At 35.1% G+C, this 15,324-nt stretch overlaps 1 protein-coding gene across 1 annotated transcript in view; it reads right to left on the reverse strand.

The window, feature by feature from the left end:
- LOC145734368 (uncharacterized) overlaps window positions 1-14,186 on the reverse strand; it is a 173,172-nt gene extending 158,986 nt beyond the window's left edge. The window contains exons 1-3 of the mRNA XM_081987648.1: window positions 14,177-14,186; window positions 14,014-14,084; window positions 13,725-13,967 (exon numbers count right to left, since the gene is read on the reverse strand). Coding sequence (XP_081843774.1) covers window positions 13,725-13,967; window positions 14,014-14,084; window positions 14,177-14,186 — 324 coding nt within the window. The remainder of the gene's footprint in view (window positions 1-13,724; window positions 13,968-14,013; window positions 14,085-14,176) is intronic.
- Between the last annotated feature and the right edge of the window lie 1,138 nt (window positions 14,187-15,324).

The raw sequence follows: 15,324 nt of genomic DNA on the forward strand, positions 1-15,324 counted from the left end.
ATAACTCCGCGATTTTTTTACTTACAGTATGCGCAAATCACTCAAACCAAAGCTCTTTCAGTCCTCTTTTCTTTCATACCAGTCACGTGATCGGTTCTTGTAAAATGTATACAGGGTGTGGCAAGTTACAGGGTCGTGGTAGTTTCTTGGCCCCTGACGACCCCCAAAGGCCTTGGAGAGTTTTTCAAACTTACACAGTCAGATTCTACGTACAATTCTGAACAATTTGACTCTCTTGCAAAATTTCGTATCTCTAACCGTTTTCGCGATATTTAATAAAAACCAGTTGCACCAAAAACTTTCAAAACGGACACTTTAAATTTCCAAAATTGAATAACTCCCCCATTTTTGGACTTACAGAGTGCGAAAATCACTCAAAACAAAGCTGTTTCAGTCCTCTTTCCTGTCATATTAGTAACGTGATCGGTTCTAGTGACATGTATACAGGGTGTGGCAAATTACAGGGTCGTGTTAGTTTGTCGGCTCCTGACGACCCCCAAAGCCTTTGGAGAGTATTCAAACTTACATATTCAGATTCCACGTTCAATTCTGAACAATTTCCCTCTCTTGCAAAATGTTCGTTTCTCTAACCGTTTTCGAGATATTTAATAAAAACCAGTTGCACCACAACTTTCAAAACGGACACTTTAAATTTTCAAAATTGAATAACTCCCCCATTTTTGGTCTTACAGGGTGCAAAAACCACTCAAAACAAAGCTTTTTTAGTCTTCTTTCCTGTCATACCAGTCACATGATCGGTTCTTGTGCAATGTATACAGGGTGTGGCAAATTACAGGGTCGTGTTAGGTTGTCGGCTCCTGACGACCCCCAAAGCCTTTGGAGAGTTTTTAAACTTACACAGTCAGATTCCACGTTCAATTCTGAACAATTTCACTCTCTTGCAAAATGTTCGTTTCTCTAACCGTTTTCGAGATATTTTAATAAAAACCAGTTGCACCAAAACTTTCAAAACGGACACTTTAAATTTTCAAAATTGAATAACTCCGCCATTTTTTGACTTACAGTATGCGCAAATCACTCAAAACAAAGCTCTTTCAGTCCTCTTTTCTTTCATACCAGTCACGTGATCGGTTCTTGTAAAATGTATACAGGGTGGTGGCAAGTTACAGGGTCGTTGTTAGTTTCTTGGCCCCTGACGAAACCCAAGACTTTGAAGAGTTTTCATGCTTACACAGTCAGATTCCACGTTCAATTCTGAACAATTTCCCTCTCTTGCAAAATGTTAGTATCTCTAACCGTTTCCGAGATATTCAATAAATAACCAGTTGCACATGGTACTTGGGCCAAAACTTTCGAAACGGACACTTAAATTTTCAAAATTGAATAACTCCCCCATTTTTGGTCTTACAGGATGCGCAAACCACTCAAAACAAAGCTCTTTCAGTCCTCTTTCCTGTCATATTAGTCACGTGATCCGTTCTTTTGAAATGTATACAGAGTGTGGCAAATTACAGGGTCGTGTTAGTTTCTTGGCCCCTGACGATCCCAAGGGCTTTAGAGAGTTTTCAAAGTTACATAGCGAGATTCTACGTTTAATTCTAGACAATTTAGCCCTCTTCAAAAATTTTCAAATTTTTTAACCGTTTCCGAGATATTTAATAAAAACCCGTTGCACCAAACTTTCGAAACGGACACAGAAATTTTCAAAATTGAATAACTCCCCCATTTTTGGACTTACAGGGTGCAAAAATAACTTAAAATAAAGCTTTTTTAATCCTCTTTCTTGTCATACCAGTCACGTGATCGGTTCTTGTGAAATGTATACAGGGTGTGGCAAGTTAAGGGTCGTGTTAGTTTGTCGGCTCCTAACGACCCCCCAAAGGCTTTGTAGAGTTTTCAAACTTACACAGCCAGATTCTACGTACAATTCTGAACAATTTCACTCTTTTGCAAAATTTTCGTATCTCTAACCGTTTTCGAGATATTTAATAAAAACCAGTTGCACCACAACTTTCAAAACGGACACTTTAAATTTTCAAAGTTGAATAACTCCGCCATTTTTTGAGTTACAGGATGCGCAAACCACTCAAAACATAGCTCTTTCAGTCCTCTTTAATGTCATATTAGTCACGTGATCGGTTCTAGTGACATGTATACAGGGTGTGGCAAATTACAGGGTCGTGTTAGTTTGTCGGCCCCTGACGACCCCCCAAGCCTTTGGAGAGTATTCAAACTTACACATTCAGATTCCACGTTCAATTCTGAACAATTTCATTCTCTTTCAAAATTTTCGTATCTCTAACCGTTTTCGAGATATTTAATAAAAACCAGTTGCACCACAACTTTCAAAACGGACACTTTAAATTTTCAAAATTGAATAACTCCCCCATTTTTGGACTTACAGGGTGCGCAAATCACTCAAAAGAAAGCTCTTTCAGTCCTCTTTTCTGTCATACCAGTCACGTGATCGGTTCTTGTGAAATGCATACAGGGTCGTGTTTGTAAACACTTGTGGAAAGTATCTTTTCCACCCTCACAAGGATTGGCCGAACGTTGCGTAGCGTAAACTGGAATCGCGTGCGGAAAGTATTGCTTTTTGCACCTGTTAGGAAAAAGCTAGAATTTTTTGCTTCTTTTTATGTTTTCTATAAATCTACATCTACTTCTGATACTCTAGAAGATGCAATTCAATTGAATGGATAGTAAATCATGATTGCGCAGCATTTCTCGTAAAAATGTGGCGAAATTTAAGGTTTCGTTTGCAGTTCCTGACCTAATCAACAACAAAACAACCGGAAATCGCGAATGACTTTGAACTGGTACGTAATTGTTGTTTTATTACACCGTTCTTAGTCGTAAACACGTTACCTGTAGTCGTTTAGTGCGTTTACGATCAGATAAATTAGGTCAATTACTCGTTTGTCATTAGGTCGTAAAACACTTGCAAAATGATAGGCTCGACTGTTTGCGTCATAGATGACACACATAGATTGTGGGCTAGACGAAAAAAGCTTCAGCTATCAATAGATTATGAAATTTGCTACAACTTTCCTTTTTTACAGTTTTTTGTTATCTTTGAAACCAACGGAGATATGCTTGGTTGAATTTGCTGGTGTATTTTAAAGCACTTTTTTGTGCTTTGACTCAGTTTTTTTGAAATATCTTCTTTGGAAGAGGTTTTAGACCAAAAATCTATTTTAGCAATCCTGTAGACAATGAAATTTCCTACAACTTTACTTCTTTACAGTTTTTTGTTATCTTTCCAACTAACGGAGATATGCTTGGTTGAATTTGCTGGTGTCTTTTAAAGCACTTTTTTGTGCTTTGACACAGTATTTTTGAAATATCTTCTTTGGAAGAGATTTTATGCCAAAAATGTATTTTAGCAATCTTGTAGACGTTGAAATTTCCTACAGTTTTTTTTCTCTTTGAAACCAACGGAGATATGCTTGGTTGAATTTGTTGGTGTCTTATAAAGCACTTTTTTGTGCTTTGACACAGTATTTTGAAATATCTTCTTTGAAAGTGGTTTTATGTCAAAAATGTATTTTAGCAATCTTGTAGACGTTGAAATTTCCTACAGTTTTTTGTTATCATTGAAACGAACGGAGATATGCATGGTTGAACTTGCTGGTGTCTTTTAAAGCACTTTTTTGGTGCTTCGATTCAGTTTTTCTGAAATATCTTCTTTGGAAGAGGTTTTAGGCCAAAAAATGTATTTTAGCAATCTTGTAGACGTTGAAATTTCCTACAGTTTTTTGTTATCTTTGAAACCACGGAGATATGCTTGGTTGAATTTGCTGGTGTATTTTAAAGCACTTTTTTGTGCTTTGACTCAGTTTTTTTGAAATATCTTCTTTGGAAGAGGTTTTAGGCCAAAAATGTATTTTAGCAATCTTGTAGACAATGAAATTTACTACAACTTTCCTTTTTAACAGTTTTTAGTTATCTTTCCACCTAACGGAGATATGCTTGGTTAAATTTGCGGGTGTCTTTTAAAGCACTTTTTGTGCTTCGATTTATTTTTTTTTTAAATATCTTCTTTGTAAGAGGTTCTAGATCAAAAATATATTTTAGCAATCTGGTAGACTATGAAATTTCCTACAACTTTCCTTTTTTAACAGTTTTTTGTTATCTTTCAAACCAACGGAGATATGCTTGGTTGAATTTGCTGGTGTATTTTAAAGCACTTTTTTGTGCTTTGATTTAGTATTTTTGAAATATCTTCTTTGTAAGAGGTTCTGGACCAAAAATGTATTTTAGCAATCTTGTAGATATTGAAATTTCCTACAACTTTACTTTTTTACATTTTTTTGTTATCTTTCAAACGAACGGAGATATGCATGGTTGAACTTGCTGGTGTATTTTAAAGCACTTTTTTGTGCTTCGATTCAGTTTTTTTGAAATATCTTCTTTTGAAAAAGGTTTTAGGCCAAAAATGTATTGTAGCAATCTTGTAGACGTTGAAATTTCCTACAGTTTTTTGTTATCATTGAAACCAACGGAGATATGCATAGTTGAACTTGCTGGTGTCTTTTAAAGCACTTTTTTGTGCTTCGATTCAGTTTTTTTCAAATATCTTCTTTGAAAAAGGTTTTAGGGCAAAAATGTATTTTAGCAATCTGGTAGACTATGAAATTTCCTACAACTTTCCTTTTTAACAGTTTTTTGTTATCTTTCAAACCAACGGAGATATGCTTGGTTGAATTTGCTGGTGTATTTTAAAGCACTTTTTTGTGCTTCGATTCAGTTTTTTTTGAAATATCTTCTTTGTAAGAGGTTCTGGACCAAAAATTTATTTTAGCAGTCTTGTAGACAATGAAATTTCCTACAACTTTACTTCTTTACAGTTTTTGTTATCTTGCAAACCAACGGAGATATGCATGGTTGAACTTGCTGGTGTATTTTAAAGCACTTTTTTGTGCTTTGGTTAAGTTTTTTTTAAATATCTTCTTTGGAAGAGGTTTTAGGCCAAAAATGTATTTTAGTAATCTTGTAGAGAATAAAATTTCCCACAACTTTCCTTTTCTACAGTTTTGTGTTATCATTGAAACGAACGGAGATATACTTGGTTGAATTTGTTGATGCCTTTAAAAGCACTTTTTTTGTGCTTCAATTTAGTATTTTTGAAATATCTTCTTTGTAAGAGGTTCTGGACAAAAAAATGTATTTTAGCAATCTTGTAGATATTGAAATTTCCTACAGTTTTTTGTTATCATTGAAACCAACGGAGATATGCTTGGTTGAATTTGCTGGTGTATTTTAAAGCACTTTTTTGTGCTATGACTCAGTTTTTTTGAAATATCTTCTTTGGAAGAGGTTTCAGGCCAAAAATGTATTTTAGCAATCCTGTAGACAATGAAATTTCCTACAACTTTACTTCTTTACAGTTTTTTGTTATCTTGCAAACCAACGGAGATATGCTTGGTTGAATTTGCTGGTGTCTTTTAAACCACTTTTTTGTGTTTTGGCTTTGAAATATCTTCTTTGGAAGAGGTTCTGGACAAAAAAATGTATTTTAGCAATCTTGTAGATATTGAAATTTCCTACAGTTTTTTGTTATCATTGAAACCAACGGAGATATGCTTGGTTGAATTTGCTGGTGTATTTTAAAGCACTTTTTGTGCTATGACTCAGTTTTTTTGAAATATCTTCTTTGGAAGAGGTTTCAGGCCAAAAATGTATTTTAGCAATCCTGTAGACAATGAAATTTCCTACAACTTTACTTCTTTACAGTTTTTTGTTATCTTGCAAACCAACGGAGATATGCTTGGTTGAATTTGCTGGTGTCTTTTAAACCACTTTTTTGTGTTTTGGCTTTGAAATATCTTCTTTGGAAGAGGTTTTATTCAAAAAATGTATTTTAGCAATCTTGTAGATATTGAAATTTCCTACAACTTTGCTTTTTTACAGTTTTTTGTTATCATTGAAACCAACGGAGATATGCTTGGTAGAATTTGCTGGTGTATTTTAAAGCACTTTTTTGTGCTTCGATTTAGTATTTTTGAAATATCTTCTTTGTAAGAGGTTCTGGACCAAAAATGTATTTTAGCAATCTGGTAGACTATGAAATTTCCTACAACTTTACTTTTTTACATTTTTTTGTTATCTTTGAAACCAACGGAGATATGCTTGGTTGAATTGCTGGTGTATTTTAAAGCACTTTTTTGTGCTTCGATTCAGTTTTTTTGAAATATCTTCTTTGTAAGAGGTTCTGGACCAAAAATTAATTTTAGCAATCTTGTAGACAATGAAATTTCCTACAACTTTCCTTTTTAACAGTTTTTTGTTATCTTTCCACCTAACGGAGATATGCTTGGTTCAATTTGCTGGTGTCTTATAAAGCACTTTTTTGTGCTTTGACACAGTATTTTTGAAATAGCTTCTTTGGAAAAGATTTTATGTCAAAAATGTATTTTAGCAATCTTGTAGACAATGAAATTTCCTACAACTTTATTTTATTACAGTTTTTTGATATCTTTCATAATAACGGAGATATTCTTGGTCGAATTTGCTTGGAGTCTGGAGTTTTGATTAGTACTTATCTCTGCAATAATTAATTAATGTGTCTAGATTTTAAAAGTGATAATTACTATTCCTAAATTGCTTGCGAAGAAATTGCGAGCAGATTTTTGAGTTTCTTGAAATTTGTCATTAATTTGAAAAGTAATAAATTTGAATTACCACACTTTTTATGCACCCCCTGTATACCATAGTAGCGGCACCGACGGACTGTGAAACTTCCAGGGATATGTTTAGCAGTTCTTTGCGAACATTTTTGCTCTCTTTCAAATTTTTCGTAACTTTTACCGTTTCTGAGTTATATAGCAAAAACTGGTGTGATACAACAACTTTTCAAATCAGCTGAAATTGTGGTTTGAAATTTGAGCACCCTGTAACTCGGTTATTTTTTGGAGTTCAATGAGGTTGAACCACTCAAATTAACCGTTTTGAACTTCTCTTTCCAGTGGTGCAAAGCAAAAAATTCTATCTAAAAAATTGTATACAGGGTGATCAAAAATAGTCAATCACCATAATTTTCATGCACACCCTGTATACTGAAGCAAAATAAGTCCTGCAAACTTACGGTGCTGAGTTATGGAAATGATTAGAAACTTTTTTGGTCTCTTGCAATTTTTTTCTAACTTTCACCGTTTTCGAGTTATTTAGCAAAAACTGGTTTGATACAACAAATTTTCAAACCAGTTGAATTTGAATTCGGTTTAAAGGACAGTCAGGGACAAAATCACTTGTAAAACCCACTTGGAGTGATAAAATTACAGTTTAAGCACATTTTTGGAATCCTCATTAAATTTCCTATCTAATGACATAAAAAGACTATGAAATTTTGTACAGTCAGAGAAAAAAGCAGTGTCAAAGTTTGAACTGCCAGAAACACAGTTTGAAAGAACCGTCAGGGACAAAATCGTCTGTAAAACACACTTGGAGTGTAAAAATGGCTGTTTTAAGCACATTTTTGGAATCCTCATTAAATTTCCTATCTAACGACATAAAAAAGACTATGAAATTTTGTACAGTCAGAGAAAAAAGCAGTGTCAAAGTTTGAACTGCCAGAAAACACAGTTTGAAAGAACCATCAGGGACAAAATCGTCTGTAAAACTCACTTGGAGTGTAAAAATGGCTGTTTTAAGCACATTTTTGGAATCCTCATTAAATTTCCTATCTAATGACATAAAAAAGACTATGAAATTGTGTACAATCAGTGAAAAAAGCAGTGTCAAAGTTTGGACTGCCAGAAACACAGTTTGAAAGAACCGTCAGGGACAAAATCGTCTGTAAAACTCACTTGGAGTGTAAAAATGGCTGTTTTAAGCACATTTTTGGAATCCTCATTAAATTTCCTATCTAATGACATAAAAAAGACTTTGAAATTTTGTACAGTCAGAGAAAAAAGCAGTGTCAAAGTTTGAACTGCCAGAAACACAGTTTGAAAGAACCATCAGGGACAAAATCGTCTGTAAAACTCACTTGGAGTGTAAAAATGGCTGTTTTAAGCACATTTTTGGAATCCTCATTAAATTTCCTATCTAATGACATAAAAAAGACTATGAAATTTTGTACAGTCAGAGAAAAAGCAGTGTCAAAGTTTGGACTGCCAGAAACACACTTTGAAAGAACCGTCAGGGACAAATCGTCTGTAAAACTCACTTGGAGTGTAAAAAATGGCTGTTTTAAGCACATTTTTGGAATCCTCATTAAATTTCCTATCTAATGACATAAAAAAGACTATGAAATTGTATACAGTCAGAGAAAAAAGCAGTGTCAAAGTTTGAACTGCCAGAAACACACTTTGAAAGAACCGTCAGGGACAAAATCGTCTGTAAAACTCACTTGGAGTGTAAAAATGGCTGTTTTAAGCACATTTTTGGAATCCTCATTAAATTTCCTATCTAATGACATAAAAAAGACTATGAAATTGTGTACAGTCAGAGAAAAAAGCAGTGTCAAAGTTTGGACTGCCAGAAACACACTTTGAAAGAACCGTCAGGGACAAAATCGTCTGTAAAACTCACTTGGAGTGTAAAAATGGCTGTTTTAAGCACATTTTTGGAATCCTCATTAAATTTCCTATCTAATGACATAAAAAATACTATGAAATTGTGTACAGTCAGAGAAAAAAAGCAGTGTCAAAGTTTGGACTGCCAGAAACACACTTTGAAAGAACCGTCAGGGACAAAATCGTCTGTAAAACTCACTTGGAGTGTAAAAATGGCTGTTTTAAGCACATTTTTGGAATCCTCATTAAATTTCCTATCTAATGACATAAAAAATACTATGAAATTGTGTACAGTCAGAGAAAAAAAGCAGTGTCAAAGTTTGGACTGCCAGAAACACACTTTGAAAGAACCGTCAGGGACAAAATCGTCTGTAAAACTCACTTGGAGTGTAAAAATGGCTGTTTTAAGCACATTTTTGGAATCCTCATTAAATTTCCTATCTAATGACATAAAAAATACTATGAAATTGTGTACAGTCAGAGAAAAAAGCAGTGTCAAAGTTTGGACTGCCAGAAACACACTTTGAAAGAACCGTCAGGGACAAAATCGTCTGTAAAACTCACTTGGAGTGTAAAAATGGCTGTTTTAAGCACATTTTTGGAATCCTCATTAAATTTCCTATCTAATGACATAAAAAAGACTATGAAATTGTGTACAATCAGTGAAAAAAGCAGTGTCAAAGTTTGGACTGCCAGAAACACAGTTTGAAAGAACCGTCAGGGACAAAATCGTCTGTAAAACTCACTTGGAGTGTAAAAATGGCTGTTTTAAGCACATTTTTGGAATCCTCATTAAATTTCCTATCTAATGACATAAAAAAGACTTTGAAATTTTGTACAGTCAGAGAAAAAAGCAGTGTCAAAGTTTGAACTGCCAGAAACACAGTTTGAAAGAACCATCAGGGACAAAATCGTCTGTAAAACTCACTTGGAGTGTAAAAATGGCTGTTTTAAGCACATTTTTGGAATCCTCATTAAATTTCCTATCTAATGACATAAAAAAGACTTTGAAATTTTGTACAGTCAGAGAAAAAAGCAGTGTCAAAGTTTGGACTGCCAGAAACACACTTTGAAAGAACCGTCAGGGACAAAATCGTCTGTAAAACTCACTTGGAGTGTAAAAATGGCTGTTTTAAGCACATTTTTGGAATCCTCATTAAATTTCCTATCTAATGACATAAAAAATACTATGAAATTGTGTACAGTCAGAGAAAAAAGCAGTGTCAAAGTTTGGACTGCCAGAAACACACTTTGAAAGAACCGTCAGGGACAAAATCGTCTGTAAAACTCACTTGGAGTGTAAAAATGGCTGTTTTAAGCACATTTTTGGAATCCTCATTAAATTTCCTATCTAATGACATAAAAAAGACTATGAAATTGTGTACAATCAGTGAAAAAAGCAGTGTCAAAGTTTGGACTGCCAGAAACACAGTTTGAAAGAACCGTCAGGGACAAAATCGTCTGTAAAACTCACTTGGAGTGTAAAAATGGCTGTTTTAAGCACATTTTTGGAATCCTCATTAAATTTCCTATCTAATGACATAAAAAAGACTTTGAAATTTTGTACAGTCAGAGAAAAAAGCAGTGTCAAAGTTTGAACTGCCAGAAACACAGTTTGAAAGAACCATCAGGGACAAAATCGTCTGTAAAACTCACTTGGAGTGTAAAAATGGCTGTTTTAAGCACATTTTTGGAATCCTCATTAAATTTCCTATCTAATGACATAAAAAAGACTATGAAATTTTGTACAGTCAGAGAAAAAAGCAGTGTCAAAGTTTGGACTGCCAGAAACACACTTTGAAAGAACCGTCAGGGACAAAATCGTCTGTAAAACTCACTTGGAGTGTAAAAATGGCTGTTTTAAGCACATTTTTGGAATCCTCATTAAATTTCCTATCTAATGACATAAAAAAGACTATGAAATTGTATACAGTCAGAGAAAAAAGCAGTGTCAAAGTTTGAACTGCCAGAAACACACTTTGAAAGAACCGTCAGGGACAAAATCGTCTGTAAAACTCACTTGGAGTGTAAAAATGGCTGTTTTAAGCACATTTTTGGAATCCTCATTAAATTTCCTATCTAATGACATAAAAAAGACTATGAAATTGTGTACAGTCAGAGAAAAAAGCAGTGTCAAAGTTTGGACTGCCAGAAACACACTTTGAAAGAACCGTCAGGGACAAAATCGTCTGTAAAACTCACTTGGAGTGTAAAAATGGCTGTTTTAAGCACATTTTTGGAATCCTCATTAAATTTCCTATCTAATGACATAAAAAATACTATGAAATTGTGTACAGTCAGAGAAAAAAGCAGTGTCAAAGTTTGGACTGCCAGAAACACACTTTGAAAGAACCGTCAGGGACAAAATCGTCTGTAAAACTCACTTGGAGTGTAAAAATGGCTGTTTTAAGCACATTTTTGGAATCCTCATTAAATTTCCTATCTAATGACATAAAAAATACTATGAAATTGTGTACAGTCAGAGAAAAAAGCAGTGTCAAAGTTTGGACTGCCAGAAACACACTTTGAAAGAACCGTCAGGGACAAAATCGTCTGTAAAACTCACTTGGAGTGTAAAAATGGCTGTTTTAAGCACATTTTTGGAATCCTCATTAAATTTCCTATCTAATGACATAAAAAATACTATGAAATTGTGTACAGTCAGAGAAAAAAGCAGTGTCAAAGTTTGGACTGCCAGAAACACACTTTGAAAGAACCGTCAGGGACAAAATCGTCTGTAAAACTCACTTGGAGTGTAAAAATGGCTGTTTTAAGCACATTTTTGGAATCCTCATTAAATTTCCTATCTAATGACATAAAAAAGACTATGAAATTGTATACAGTCAGAGAAAAAGCAGTGTCAAAGTTTGAACTGCCAGAAACACACTTTGAAAGAACCGTCAGGGACAAAATCGTCTGTAAAACTCACTTGGAGTGTAAAAATGGCTGTTTTAAGCACATTTTTGGAATCCTCATTAAATTTCCTATCTAATGACATAAAAAAGACTATGAAATTGTGTACAGTCAGAGAAAAAAGCAGTGTCAAAGTTTGGACTGCCAGAAACACACTTTGAAAGAACCGTCAGGGACAAAATCGTCTGTAAAACACACTTGGAGTGTAAAAATGGCTGTTTTAAGCACATTTTTGGAATCCTCATTAAATTTCCTATCTAATGACATAAAAAAGACTATGAAATTTTGTACAGTCAGAGAAAAAAGCAGTGTCAAAGTTTGAACTGCCAGAAACACAGTTTGAAAAAAACCATCAGGGACAAAATCGTCTGTAAAACTCACTTGGAGTGTAAAAATGGCTGTTTTAAGCACATTTTTGGAATCCTCATTAAATTTCCTATCTAATGACATAAAAAAGACTTTGAAATTTTGTACAGTCAGAGAAAAAAGCAGTGTCAAAGTTTGAACTGCCAGAAACACAGTTTGAAAGAACCATCAGGGACAAAATCGTCTGTAAAACTCACTTGGAGTGTAAAAATGGCTGTTTTAAGCACATTTTTGGAATCCTCATTAAATTTCCTATCTAATGACATAAAAAAGACTATGAAATTTTGTACAGTCAGAGAAAAAAGCAGTGTCAAAGTTTGGACTGCCAGAAACACACTTTGAAAGAACCGTCAGGGACAAAATCGTCTGTAAAACTCACTTGGAGTGTAAAAATGGCTGTTTTAAGCACATTTTTGGAATCCTCATTAAATTTCCTATCTAATGACATAAAAAAGACTATGAAATTGTATACAGTCAGAGAAAAAAGCAGTGTCAAAGTTTGAACTGCCAGAAACACACTTTGAAAGAACCGTCAGGGACAAAATCGTCTGTAAAACTCACTTGGAGTGTAAAAATGGCTGTTTTAAGCACATTTTTGGAATCCTCATTAAATTTCCTATCTAATGACATAAAAAATACTATGAAATTGTGTACAGTCAGAGAAAAAAGCAGTGTCAAAGTTTGGACTGCCAGAAACACACTTTGAAAGAACCGTCAGGGACAAAATCGTCTGTAAAACTCACTTGGAGTGTAAAAATGGCTGTTTTAAGCACATTTTGGAATCCTCATTAAATTTCCTATCTAATGACATAAAAAAGACTATGAAATTGTATACAGTCAGAGAAAAAAGCAGTGTCAAAGTTTGGACTGCCAGAAACACACTTTGAAAGAACCGTCAGGGACAAAATCGTCTGTAAAACTCACTTGGAGTGTAAAAATGGCTGTTTTAAGCACATTTTTGGAATCCTCATTAAATTTCCTATCTAATGACATAAAAAAGACTATGAAATTGTATACAGTCAGAGAAAAAAGCAGTGTCAAAGTTTGAACTGCCAGAAACACACTTTGAAAGAACCGTCAGGGACAAAATCGTCTGTAAAACTCACTTGGAGTGTAAAAATGGCTGTTTTAAGCACATTTTTGGAATCCTCATTAAATTTCCTATCTAATGACATAAAAAATACTATGAAATTGTGTACAGTCAGAGAAAAAAGCAGTGTCAAAGTTTGGACTGCCAGAAACACACTTTGAAAGAACCGTCAGGGACAAAATCGTCTGTAAAACTCACTTGGAGTGTAAAAATGGCTGTTTTAAGCACATTTTTGGAATCCTCATTAAATTTCCTATCTAATGACATAAAAAAGACTATGAAATTGTATACAGTCAGAGAAAAAAGCAGTGTCAAAGTTTGAACTGCCAGAAACACACTTTGAAAGAACCGTCAGGGACAAAATCGTCTGTAAAACTCACTTGGAGTGTAAAAATGGCTGTTTTAAGCACATTTTTGGAATCCTCATTAAATTTCCTATCTAATGACATAAAAAAGACTATGAAATTGTGTACAGTCAGAGAAAAAAGCAGTGTCAAAGTTTGGACTGCCAGAAACACACTTTGAAAGAACCGTCAGGGACAAAATCGTCTGTAAAACACACTTGGAGTGTAAAAATGGCTGTTTTAAGCACATTTTTGGAATCCTCATTAAATTTCCTATCTAATGACATAAAAAAGACTATGAAATTTTGTACAGTCAGAGAAAAAAGCAGTGTCAAAGTTTGAACTGCCAGAAACACAGTTTGAAAAAACCATCAGGGACAAAATCGTCTGTAAAACTCACTCGGAGTCAGGGAGAAAAACAGTGTCAAAGTTTGAACTGCCAGAAACATAGTATTTGTAATTTATCAGTAATTTTCTGGAATTTTCCTATTTTAGGGACACTCTGTATAACGACGGTAACAAAAAACTTACAGCTGGTGCGTGTTCATCTTCGACGTGCTGCGCAGGTTGCAGCTCCTGGTAAGAGTCGTCGGACGAGCGTCGACTACCGGCGCCGCAGACGGCCCGTCTGAGGGCGCTTCTGAGCAACGCCCAGCAGAGGGCGCAACGGCGACGCGCGGCGGGACCGCTACTGAGCCTTCTGCGTCCCGCCGCTGCGCCGCCCGTCACCTGCCGCCCGCCTGCGCCATCCCCACAGCACGCCACTGCGCGAACCTGCTATGTCACTATCCCGTCCGGACTGCGCCGCTTTTTACGGCACCGGCCGGACGTTGCGCTGTTGCCGCGTTATTACGGGCGCATCGTTGCCGATTCGGTCGGTTCGTCGCGAAACTGCAACAATGTTTCGGCGTTTATTTAGCACACAAGTGTACCACCGTAAAAAAAAGATTTTGCGCACAAAAGTCAAGACAAATTCTAATTACCAGCACTCATTGGGTACGATCACGTGACAACTGTCAATATTTTACTTTTTTAACTTTTATAGCTCTACGAGCTAATTTTGACACATGTCAGTCATCTGTCAATTTTTGACGCACCTTACTAACAACCAACCAACTTTTATACATCAATGGAAAGCGTGTTTCTTTGGCTATCCATTGACGTATAACAGTCCTGGGAAAGTATAGGAAATAAGCAAGTTATTCAAAGTTAAAGCAAAGAGTGTCAATATGGTTGAGCTGGATAACTCGCTTGACTTTGACGCCCTCTAGCGGTCAAACTCGAAATTCAACCGACCAACTTTTATACCTCGATAAAAAGCCCGTTTCATTGGCTATCCACAGACGTATAAAAGTCATAAGAAAAGGTGTCAAATAAGCGATTTATTTAAGGTAAAAGCAACAGGTGTCAAAATTATTGGAATGGACCACTTTTTCAAGAAAATGGAGTTTCTGGTCTGCAAAATAAGTTTAGTGGGATATCTCGTAACCTAGTAGAGATACAAAAAAAATGCAAGAAACTAAAATTGCGTAAAAAAGGTCAAGAAAACTGAATCTGGAGTTTAAACCGACAAATTCCCACTGAAACTGCATACAGGGTGACCAAACTCAATCAATTTTCAATTTTTTTACTCATCCTGTACACCAAAAACCACCAAGGTGATTTTGAAGCACACCACTGGAAAGAAGAGAAAAAATGGAAATTTTTGAGTGGTTTACCGTTACTGTACCTCAAAAACCAGCTGAGTTATAAACAATCAAAATTTTGAGGTTTTTTTTTTTTCAAAAAAATGGTGTTTTTGGCCTCAAAATGGATTTTGTGAAATATCTCCTAAACTAGCAGAGATACAGAAAAAATGCAAAGAATAAAAAGTGCGTAAAAAATGTCAAGGAAACTGAATCTGGACTTTAAACTGACAAATTCCGACTGAAACTGCATACAAGGTGACCAAACTCATTCAATTTTCGATTTTTTTACTCACCCTGTACAACAAAATCCACCAAGGTGATTTTGAATCACACCACTGGAAAGAGGAGAAAAAATGGAATTTCTTAAGGGGTTTACCGTTACTGTACTTCAAAAGACAGCCGAGTTATAAGCAGTCAAAGTTTTGAGGCATTTTTTTTTTTCA

The sequence above is a fragment of the Ips typographus genome, linkage group LG10 (genome assembly GCF_016097725.1).
Source record: "Ips typographus isolate SLU linkage group LG10, UJ_Ityp_2.0, whole genome shotgun sequence".
In the NCBI taxonomy this organism is placed as follows: Eukaryota; Metazoa; Arthropoda; class Insecta; order Coleoptera; family Curculionidae; genus Ips; species Ips typographus.